General features: G+C 25.3%; 1 protein-coding gene across 2 annotated transcripts in view; it reads left to right on the top strand.

The window, feature by feature from the left end:
* LOC119580973 (protein shisa-5-like) overlaps positions 1–13050 on the top strand; it is a gene marked incomplete in the record, with an annotated part of 138338 nt that overhangs the window by 87123 nt on the left and 38165 nt on the right. For both annotated transcript variants that reach the window (XM_037929220.1, XM_037929221.1), the window contains 1 exon segment: positions 8631–8758. In XM_037929220.1, the coding sequence (XP_037785148.1) occupies positions 8631–8758 (128 nt within the window).

The raw sequence follows: 13050 nt of genomic DNA, 5'->3' as shown, positions 1-13050 counted from the left end.
GGTTACTAACCAGTGCCTTGGAGGAGGGGTCGGTTTACCTATGCGAAGCCAAGCTGGTGTCTTCAAGGCCTGATCTGTAGTTTTGCCTTAGGAAGGCAGAAACCTGGACGTTCCCAGTGTCTTGGAGTCTGCTGATGCCTTTGTAACAAGTCTCTTAGCCTCAGGGAGACAGTTGGCAGCGCGATGTCCAACGTAGAGACTGGGTGGGGCCTGCTTCTGCATAACGGATCGCCAACTAGGCATATGGCACTAGTCATTAGGGACGACTGCACCATGTGCTCTCTACGAGACAACCTGGGTGGAGGAGACCTGTGGACGACCTAGGAGATATGGATTGGGATCGATGAGACCTTTCGAAGAATTAGAGATGTCGTGGTCTGGAGACTCGCTAGGGATCACCATGGCTGAAGTGAAGGTGGATGCAGCATGGAGTCGGCTTACCCTTACGTGACATAGATATGATATATGTGATATATATATATATATATATATATATATTATATATATTATATATATATATATTAAAATATAATATATATATATATATATTATAATATACATATATAATATATAAAATATAAGATATATATATATATATATATAATATATATATATAATATACATATATATATAACATATATATAGATATATAATGTATATGTATATGTATATGTATATATATGTATATGTATATATATGTATATGTATATATATGTATATGTATATATATGTATATATATATATATATATATATATATATCTATATATATAACATATATACTTATATACATATACTTATATATAAGTATATATATATATATATATATATGATATTATATATATATATATATATATATATAAAATATATACACATAAACACACACACACACACACACACACACACATATATATATATATATAAATATAATATATAATATATATATATATAATATATATATAATATATATATATATATATATATATATATCTTCTTCTTTTAACGGTAGGTTCATGTCTGAGCCGCTGTGGTCACAGCATGATACTAGTTTTTCATGTTGTGATACTCTTGGAGTGAGTACGTGGTAGGGTCCCCAGTTCCTTTCCACGGAGAGTGCGGTGTTACCTTTTTAGGTAATCATTCTCTCTATTTATCCGGGCTTGGGACCAGCACTGACTTGGGGTGGCTTGGCACCAGTGGCTAGGTAGGCAATCGAGGTGAAGTTCCTTGCCCAAGGGAACAACGCGCCGGCCGGTGACTCGAACCCTCGAACTCAGATTGCCGTCGTGGCAGTCTTGAGTCTGATACTCTAACATTCGGCCATCGCGGCCTTGACGATCATGGGCTTTCCATGATTTTTCTTTGCAATTTAGAGTGGTGGTTTGCCATTGCCTTCCGCCCGGTGTTTTTATCGAGTCGCCATCTCTATTTACCCGGCACTGACTTAAGCTGCCTTCGCCACCCAGTGGCTAGGCAGGCAATCGAGGTGAAGTTCCTTCCCAAAGGGAAAAAACGCGCCGGACGGTGACTCGAACCCTCGAACTCAGATTCCCGTCATGACAGTCTTGAGTCCGACACTCTAACCATTCGGCCATCGCGGCCTTATAAAAATAAGAGATATATATATAGATAATTTAGTAAGAATGATTATAATATAGAATATATATGATATATAGTATATATAATATATAATAGAATATATTAGGATATAATATAGATATAGATATTAGATATATATATAATATATAGATATGTTATATATATAATATAGAGTATATATGATATATATAAGATATAGATATGATTATATATAGTATATACATAGATATATATATATATATATAGATATATAATATATTATGATATATATATATTATATATAATAAATATATATATATATATATAATATATATATATATAAAAAGGATTTTTAATAATATATAAATATAATATGTAAAAAATATATAAAATTTATATATTTTTATATATATAATGATTTATTATATATATATAATAATATATTATATAAATAATATATATAATAAAAATATATATTTTAATTTTAAAAATATAATAATATAAAAATTATAATATATATATATATATTATCAATTATAAAAAATTATATATATATATAATTATAAATAAATTTTAAAATATATAGAATTTTATATATATAATATATAAAATATATATAATATATATATATATATATATTTTAAAATATATAAAATATATATTATAATCTTCTTCTTTAACGGTGGGTTTCAGTCTGACCCGCCGGGGTAAGCATATATTTTAATTTGTTTCTGTTGTGATGCTTTTGGAGTGAGTAGGGGTAGGGCCCAGTTTTTTCCCAGGGAGGTCCCGGTTTTCCCTTTTTAGGTATCTTTTCCTTTTCTCCGGGCTTGGGACCAGCACTGACTGGGCGGGTTTGGCCCCCCAGGGGGCTAGGTGGGAAATAAAGGTGAATTTCCCTTTCCCCCAAAGGGGAGCAAGCCCCGGCCCGGTGACCGAACCCCCGAACTAGATTGCCGTTTGAAGTTTTTAGTCCATGTTAACCATTTGGCCACCCAGCCTTATATTATATATAAATATATTTTAAAAATAAATATATAATATATATATGAAAGAATATATAAAATATATTGAAAAATATAAAATTATATATATAATTTAAATAAAATATTATATAAATATATTATATATATAATAATAATAATATAAATAAAATTTTAATTTAAAATATATAAATATATATATAAATATTATATATAATATAAAAAATATATAAAACTATATATTTATAATATATATATATATATAAAATTATTAATTATATATAATAAAATTTTAAAATATTATAAATTTTTTATATAATATAATTATTATATAAAAATATTATAATAATATAAAAATATTATATATATATAATATAATAAAAATATATATAAAAAAAAATATTTTTTAATAAATTTTAAAAATAAAATAAAAAAACAAAAAAAATTTCTATTAAAAATTTAAAAATTAAAAAAAAAAAAATTTTGGGAAAAATACGAAATAAATAAACAAAAAAAAATTTTTAAATTTTATTAAAAATTTCTAAAAAAAAAGCAAAAAAAAGTTTTAAAAAGGGGAAATAAAAACAAGACCCCAAAAAAAGGGGTTTTTTAAAAAAAAAGTAACACAAATTTGGGTTTTTAGGAAAAAAAATAAAAAAGAAAAACAATTTTTTTAAAAAAAAAAGAAGGGAACTTTCCAAAAAAAAAAGTTTAAAAAATTTAAATTTAAGAAAAAATGTTTTTAAGTGTAAAAAATAAAAAAAAGTAAAACTTATGAAATTTAAAAAAAATCCTTTAAAAAAACCCTTTTTTCCCAAAAAACAAAAAAACCACAACAAAAAAAAAAAAAAAAACCAAAAAAAAAAAAAAAAAAAAAAAAATTAACAAAAAAAAAAAACACACAAAAAAAAACAAAAAAAAAAAAAAAAAAGGGAAAATTTTTAACTTAAACCCAAAAATTCTAAAGGATAAATAAAATTTATTCAAAAGAAAAATTAAGAAAAATTCAAAAATTCCTTTTTAACTAAAAAAATTTTGGGCCCTTTAAAAAAAAAAACACACAAAAAACCCACCAAAAAACCCAAAAACCAAACAAACACACAAAAAAAAAAAAAAAAAAAAAAAAAAAGGACTACCTAAGTTAATTTAAAAAAAAACATTTGGGGGATTGGGAAAACAGAAAATAAAATTTTTTAAAAAAAAATTTTTTCCAAAGAGGAAAAAACTTTTCTTAAATTATAAAAAGTATTAAAAAAACAAAATAAGGAAAAAAAAAAAAAAAAAAAAATTTTTTTTTTTTTTTTGCATTTTTAAAAAAATTTTTTGGAAAAAATAATTTTTTTTTTAAAAACAAAATTTAAAAACCCTTTCCCTTTTTACATTCTTTTTTTTTTCCAAAAAATTGCTTAAGGCTATCCCGGTTTAAATACATTATTTGAAAATGCACCTTGAAATTTGATTACAAATAAGATAAGAAGACACTTGGACAACAAACAAACAAATATTTGTATATGAACATAAATTGGTAAAATTTTGAACTTGAAATCAATATTCTCCAATGGATTTTCTAAACTGACTATTAGTTGGCTCAGAACAATATAGATGTAAGAGCTATATGAAATTCTATAAAATTCCTCTTAAACATAAAAATTCTCTCTCTCTCTCTCTCACACACACACACACACACACACACACACACACACACACACACACACACACACACACACACACACACACACACACAAAAAAAAAAAAAAAAAAAAAAAGTGTACCTACTAAGGTTGGGGAGGTCCATTAAACATGATAGCCAGTGATGCTGAGCAAGCAGACTAAATAAATTTTAATTCAAATAGGGCACCAGTATCTAAGACTGGCATATTCTTAATTCATTTCCATATCCTGATAAAATGTATGTGCATAATACTGGATATAATTAAAACAGTATTTAGTACTTTCTAACTGTAGCTTTAACAAAACTTACATGACCAAAAGTTTCCACCAAAAGTTTTATCCATATTTCTAACTTCAGGCAAAAATTCAGGCAACTGATTACTGCATCAAAATATTAACAATATCACACCTACACACCAAGACATTATCAAGTATATTTTACAAACCAACACACAATTTTTTGGGATGTGCAATTCACAGTACTACAGTATTTGTTTTAACATGAAAAATTACCATAAGCTTAGAGGAATTAGCTACTGCTTACAATTGTTGACTTTAACAAGATATCCTACTATGGGAAAGGACTGAAATATAGAGGAAATATGCATGAAATATGCAATATATATTAACATAACCCCACACCTTTACATATTCTTTTTTTTACAAATTGCAGAAACTTAAGGACTATTCTTGTAAATACATTATTGTGTTATCTTATATATGAAACAAAGATATCAGGGAACAGATTATGCATCCATATGGAGAAAAAATTACGACGGAAAAAACAAGTGAATATAAAAGTGTTCCGGTCTCAACCCAATGCTGCCAGGGAAGGCATATACTTACCATGTCTACTGTGAATATGAGTTTACTTTATTAGTTCTCTTAATATACATATGGCTTTACAAGTGCTAATTCACCAGAGTAAATTACTAATCCTATCTATCACATATCCTATCTATCAAATATTTTTTTAATTTCATATTGCTGTTAGTAGTGTGAATAATTGTATACAATTTAATGTCAATAATAGTCATAATAACATCAGTAACTGCATAAATAGCATTTAAAAAAAAAGGATGAAAATCAGGTGAGGTCATGTAGGTCTGCTCAATTAATCTTTGGTGGCATAACACTTGTAGAGCAATTTCACAAAATACTACAGTGAATATTAAATATTCCCAGCAGCATTATATTAACCCCTATGATCTAGATGATGTAAACATGAAATATTTGGCTCTGGGGTTGGGTGACATGATCAGGCTGTCATGGGGAAAATTGGTGAAGGCTAGGTGACAGGACATGCCACATGAGAATTTTGTATGACTCACCACTAGTGCACAAAACTGGGGGTGATTAGACACAGTGGGTATTCAGAAAGGATATTGCATTATTTGCATCATAAACAGCCAAGACTGGAAGAGCACCGCTCTAGGGAAAGACACATTTCCATGCTCAGGATCCTTTTCCCTCCCTGCTGTGACAAACAAGTATTACAGAATAAAGAAGAAACAAAAAAAAAAAAAAAAAAAAAAAAAAAAAAAAAAAAAAAAAAAAAAAAAGAAAAGAAAAGAAAAAAATTAAAACCGAGTTAGGACAAACTAGAGAGGTGATATAGTCTTTTATTATCTGGATGCAGCATATCAAATGACAAATATAGAAATGGAAATGGCAGAAAAGCTAAAACTGCTAATGCAAAAAAGAAATATAACACCAAAAAAGGGGGAAGCATGGAGCCTTGTGTTCGTGTGTGCCTGGCCTTCAAGTCTCACACCCGTCAGAGTGACTGCTTAAGTAAGCCTTATGTCCAGATTTTGGGTCACATGTAGTCAAGCAAAGGACCTGGATTGAAGGGGTTAATACAGACACTATGAGAGACAGAAAGACAATAGACAGTACTTTCTCCTACATATTATATGTAACCAGGTTATAGCATATGTCATTAGTAAAAGCATTATATATATATAATAGATGCTTTTACTAATGACATATGCTATAACCTGGTTTACATATAATATGATGGAGAAAGTACTGTCTAATGTCTTTTGTCTCTCATAGTGTCTGTAAATTAAACCCCCTTCAATCCAGGTCCTTTGCTTGACTACATGTGACCCAAAATCTGGACATAAGGCTTACTTAAGCAGTCACTCTGACGGGTGTGAGACTTGAAGGCCAGGCACACACGAACACAAGGCTCCATGCTTCCTCTTTATGGTGTTATATTTCTTTTTTCTGCATTAGCAGTTTTAGCTTTTCTGCCATTTTCCATTTCTATATTTGTCATTTGATATGCTGCATCCAGATAATAAAAGACTCTATATCACCTCTCTAGTTGTCCGTAACTCGGTGTAATTTTTTTTTTTCTTTTCTTTTTTTTTTTTTTCTTTTTTTTTTTTTTTTTTTTTTTTTTGTTTCTTTCTTTATTCTGTAATACTTTGTTAGTCACAGCAGGCAGGAATAGGATCCTGAGCATGGAAATGGTGTCTTCCATAGAGCCGGTGCTCTTCCAGTCTTGGCTCGTTTATTGATGCAAATAATGCAATATCCCTTTTCTGAATACCCACTGTGTCTAATCACCCTCCCAGTTTTGTGCACTAGTGGTGAGTCATACAAAATTCTCATGTGGCATGTTCCTGTCACCCTAGCCCTTCACCAATTTTCCCCATGACAGCCTGATCATGTCACCCAACCCTAGAGCCAAATTTTTTCATGTTCACATCATCTAGATCATAGGGGTTAATATAATGCTGCTGGGAATATTTAATATTCACTGTAGTATTTTGTGAAATTGCTCTACAAGTGTTATGCCACCAAAGATTAATTGAGCAGACCTACATGACCTCACCTGATTTTCATCCTTTTTTTTTAAATGCTATTTATGCAGTTACTGATGTTATTATGACTATTATTGACATTAAATTGTATACAATTATTCACACTACTAACAGCAATATGAAATTAAAAAAATATTTGATAGATAGGATATGTGATAGATAGGATTAGTAATTGACTCTGGTGAATTAGCACTTGTAAAGCCATATGTGTATTAAGACAACTAATAAAGTAAACTCATATTCACAGTAGACATGGTAAGTATATGCCTTCCCTGGCAGCATTGGGTTGAGACCGGAACACTTTTATATTCACTTGTTTTTTCCGTCATAATTTTTTCTCCATATGGATGCATAATCTGTTCCCTGATATCTTTGTTTCATATATAAGATAACACAATAATGTATTTACAAGAATAGTCCTTAAGTTTCTGCAATTTGTAAAAAAAAGAATATGTAAAGGTGTGGGGTTATGTTAATATATATTGCATATTTCATGCATATTTCCTCTATATTTCAGTCCTTTCCCATAGTAGGATATCTTGTTAAAGTCAACAATTGTAAGCAGTAGCTAATTCCTCTAAGCTTATGGTAATTTTTCATGTTAAAACAAATACTGTAGTACTGTGAATTGCACATCCCAAAAAATTGTGTGTTGGTTTGTAAAATATACTTGATAATGTCTTGGTGTGTAGGTGTGATATTGTTAATATTTTGATGCAGTAATCAGTTGCCTGAATTTTTGCCTGAAGTTAGAAATATGGATAAAACTTTTGGTGGAAACTTTTGGTCATGTAAGTTTTGTTAAAGCTACAGTTAGAAAGTACTAAATACTGTTTTAATTATATCCAGTATTATGCACATACATTTTATCAGGATATGGAAATGAATTAAGAATATGCCAGTCTTAGATACTGGTGCCCTATTTGAATTAAAATTATTTAGTTGCTTGTCAAACATCACTGGCTATCATGTTTAATGGACCTCCCCAACCTTAGTAGGTACACTTTTTTTTTTTTTTTTTTTTTTTTTTTTGTGTGTGTGTGTTGTGTGTGTGTGTGTGTGTGTGTGTGTGTGTGTGTGTGTGTGTGTGTGTGTGTGTGTGAGGAGAGAGAGAGAGAGAATTTTTATGTTTAAGAGGAATTTTATAGAATTTCATATAGCTCTTACATCTATATTGTTCTGAGCCAACTAATAGTCAGTTTAGAAAATCCATTGGAGAATATTGATTTCAAGTTCAAAATTTTACCAATTTATGTTCATATACAAATATTTGTTTGTTTGTTGTCCAAGTGTCTTCTTATCTTATTTGTAATCAAATTTCAAGGTGCATTTTACTTTTATTATTTATATAAGTTTGGGAGTCACAAATGCATATACTTAAGTGTGTTCATCTGTATATTTAGAAGTTTATAAACTTATGCATATTATTTGTGAAAAAGGAATCTTGCTCTCTCTCAAAGTCTGTCACTTTTTTTTATATATACATATTGTTTAAGACATTTTATTATTTTTTATCACATCCTCACAAAATCCATTTGCATCTAGTGATTAACAACTTTTCCACAGACTTCCTGTGATCCTTGGCGTCATTGGAGTTCTCATCTTCGGTCTGATTGTGCTGTGCATTGTCTGCTGCTGCTGCTGCCCCTTCTGCCTCCTCCACAAGCGCCGAAACCGTGGGGCTGTTCATCAACGTAACGACCAAACTTTTCTGGTGTTCATTTATATGTATAGCTATATAAGGAAACAGAAGATATGTGTGTGTGTGTGTGTTATAATATAATATATATAAAATAGAATATATAATATATAATATATATAAAAATATATATATATATATAACAAAACATATACAATAGATATAGAAAGAGTATATTATAAATATATATTTGATAGAAATATATATTATATATATTAGTTAAAATATATTATATTTTTAAATTTTTTTTTTTTTTTTTTTGTTTTTTTTTTTTTTTTGGGGGGGTTGTTTTTTTGGTTTTTTTAAAAAAAATTTTAAATTTAAATTTTAAAAAATTTTTTTGTTTTTAAAATTGTCTTTTTTTTTTTAAATTTGGTTTTTAAAATTTTAAATTTTTTTTTTAAAAATTTTTTTTGCCATGTTTAAAATTTTTCAAAAAATGCCTTTTTTTTTGTAAAAGGGTTTTCCCCTTTTAAATTTGGGTTTTTGTTAAATTTATTTTCCCTTTTTAAAAATTTTTTCAAACCCCCTTTTTTTCCCTGGTTTTTTTTTTTATCTTTAAAAAAATTTGGTTTTGGGTTTTTTTTGTTCCCTTTTTAAAAGGAAAATTTTTTTTTATTTTTTTTTAAAAAAAAGGGTTTAAAAGAAAAAAGGGGGGGGGCAAAAAAAAAAAAAAATTTTTTTAAAAAAATAAATAAAAAATAAATTAAAAATAAAAAAAAAAAAATTAAAAAAAAAAAAAAAATTTAAAAAAAAAAAAAAAAAAATATAGAAAAAAAAAGAAAGATATAAAAAAAAAAAATAAAAAAAGATAAAAAAAAAAAAAAAAAAAATATAAAAAATTTTTAAAAAAGGGAAAAAAAAAATTTAAAAAAAAAAATTAATAAAAAGAAAAAAAAAAAAAAAATATAAAAAAAAAAAAAAAAAAAATAAAAAATAAAGAAAAATTTAAAAAAATTTAAAAAATATAAATATAAACTATTTTTATATTTTTAAAATATTATAATTTTTTAAAATTTTATAATTTAAAATTTTAAAAAAAAGGGGGCCGTGGGACCGGCCCAAAACGTCAAAGGAAAACGATTGAGTTTTTTCCCGGCCGGGCGTTGCTCCTGGGAAGGAAACTTACCTTACCCTTGCCGGGGCCAACCCCCTTTCCCAAAGGGAAAAAAAAAAAATTTTGGGAAACCCCCTCCCCGGGAAAGGGAAGGGGGCCCAACCCCCCCAAGAGAAACCACATGAAAACAAAAAAAAAAATTTTGCGGGACCACGCGGCCAGACATGAACCTCCGTTTAAAAAAAGAAGAATATATATATATAAGATAATAGATTTTTAAAAAAGATAAAGAAATTTTGATAATTTAAATATATTATAATAAATTTTAAAAAAAAATAAAAAAATAATATAAAAAAAAAAAAAAAAAAAAAAGATAAATATAAAATAAAAAATAAAAAAACAAAATATATATATAATAAAATATAATAAAATAAAGAAGAAAAAAAAAAAAAGAAAAAATAAAAAATAGAAAAAATAATTTATTTATAAAAATTTAAAAAAATGAGAAAAAATAAAACTTAAAAAATAATAAAAAATAATAAATAAAAAAAAGATAAATAATATTAAATTTGAATAATATAGAAATTAAAAAAAAAATAAAAAATATAAAATTTTAACAATATAATAAAAATAATAATTTTATATAGAAAATAATAAATATATTTAAAAAAATAAAATATAATTTAAAGATTAATATAAAAAAATTATATATAAGAATTTAAAAATAAAGGATAATAATATAAAGTATATATAATATATATAGAAGATGAAAATAAAAAAGAGAATAAAAAAAAAAGAAGAATAATAAAAATGTTCTAGATATAAAAGAAATAAAGGGGGAATAAATAAAATTTTAAAAAAATAAAAAAATAAAATAAATAAAAAAAAATTTTATAAATAAAATAAATAGAAATAATATAATATAAGAAATAATATAATATAAAAAATATATAATAAATAGTATATTAAATTTTTATATAAAATATTATAAATAATATAATAAAAAAAAAAAGCAATATAAAATATGAAAAATAATAATTTATTAAAAAGAAAATAATTAAAACAATTAAGAAAAAAATAATTTATATAATATATATAAAAGTATATATATAATATAAAAATAAAAAATATATATAAAAGAACCGATATATAAAATAAATAAATATAATATATTTGAATAAAATTAAATAAAATAAAAAGATAATTTTAAAAAAATCAATTTAAAAAAATAAGAAAATATAATATATTATATATATTATAAGAAAATAAATATTAAAATAAATTAAAAAAAACAAAAAAATAACATAATATTTATTTAATATAATATATAATATTATAATATATACATAAAAATAAATAAATATATATAATATATATATAAAATATATAAGATATTTTATAATATATATATATATATAATATTAAAAATTTTATATATAAATACATTTTTAAAAAAATATATATAAAATATATAATAATTTTATTATATAAAAATAAAATAATATATATATATATTAATATACAAAAAATTATATCATTTTAAAATTATAATTTTTTTTATTTATATATTCTATTATAAGGCCGCGATCCCCGAATGTTAGGGGTTTCGGACCCCGACGTCATGAGGGCAATCGAGCGGGGGTTGGTAAACGTCCGGGGTTGTTTCCCTTGGCAAGGAACTTCCCCTCGTTTCCCTCCCTAGCCACGGGGTGGCCAACCAGTCAAGTCAGTGCCGGGTAAATAGAGATGGGCCCGATAAAAACCCCGGGGGAAGGCAATGGCAAAACCCCCACTCAAAATTGAAAAGAAAAAATCAGGGAAAAACCCCATGACGTCAAGGCCGCGAGGGCCCGAATGGTTAAGTACAGACCAAGACTGCACGACGGAATCGAGTTCGAGGGTTCGAGTCCCCGGGCCCGGCGCGTTTTTTCCCTTGGCAAGGAATTCACCTCGTTGCCTACCTACCACTGGGTGGCCAAGCCCCCCCAAACAGTGTGGCCCCAAGCCCGGATAAAAGGGGAAAAGATTACCTAAAAAGGAACCCGGCACTCTCCGGGAAAAGGAATGGGGACCCCCCCACTACCACCCCAAAAGTATACAACATGAAAAAAAATATCATGCTGGACACAAAAGGGTCAGACATGAACCTACGTTAAAAAGAAGAATAATATATATATATATTATATATACTATATAATATTATAAAATTTTATATTAATAATATATTTATATTATAATATATGTGTGTGTGGTGTGTGTGGTGTGTGTTTATGTTATATATATATATATAATATATAAAATATATAATAATTTAAAATAATATATTAATACTTATATAAAAGTATTAAAATTTAAATATAAGTATTATATATATATTTTATATATTATATATAATATATAATATATATAATATTACTATATATTATATATTATTTTGTTTGGTTGTATGTGTGTGTGTGTTTTGGGGTTGTGTAATTTAATATATATATACAATTACAATACATATATTAAATACATATTAAATATACAAAATATACAATAACAATTTACAATACATAATATACATAAATATAATACCTATACATAAAATATACATATATACATATACTATCAATATATACTTACATAACTTATAAATCATATAAATATACAATACATATAATATACAAAAAAATATAAATTAAATATATATATATAAATAAATATAATTTAAAATTTAAATATATATAAAATATATAAAAATAATTAAAATATATAATATATATATATATAATAATTAAAAATATTATTATTAATTTATATAAGTTATTTTTAAAAAATATATAATTTTAATTTTAAATAAAAAAATAATATAATTATATAAAATGTTATATTATATTTAATAATATAAATAAAATTTTAAAATATTTAATATATATAAAATAATAAAAACAAAAATATCTAAATCTAATATCTATCTATCTATCTACTATCTTCATTATATATATATTAATATATATATATATAAAATATTAAATTAAAATTAAATAATATATATATACACATATATAACACCATATATATATATATTTTATTATATTAAAATAATAATAATATATTATAATATTATTATATATATAACACTTATATATATATACACATTATAACACATTATAACACACATATAATAACACATATTTTATAATATATATAAAATATATTATATATATAATATATATATATATATTTAT

Source organism: Penaeus monodon, chromosome 14, assembly GCF_015228065.2.
Source record: "Penaeus monodon isolate SGIC_2016 chromosome 14, NSTDA_Pmon_1, whole genome shotgun sequence".
Taxonomy (NCBI): Eukaryota; Metazoa; Arthropoda; class Malacostraca; order Decapoda; family Penaeidae; genus Penaeus; species Penaeus monodon.
Note: the sequence above shows the minus strand (reverse complement) of the source record. Positions and strands in the feature narration are given on the sequence as shown.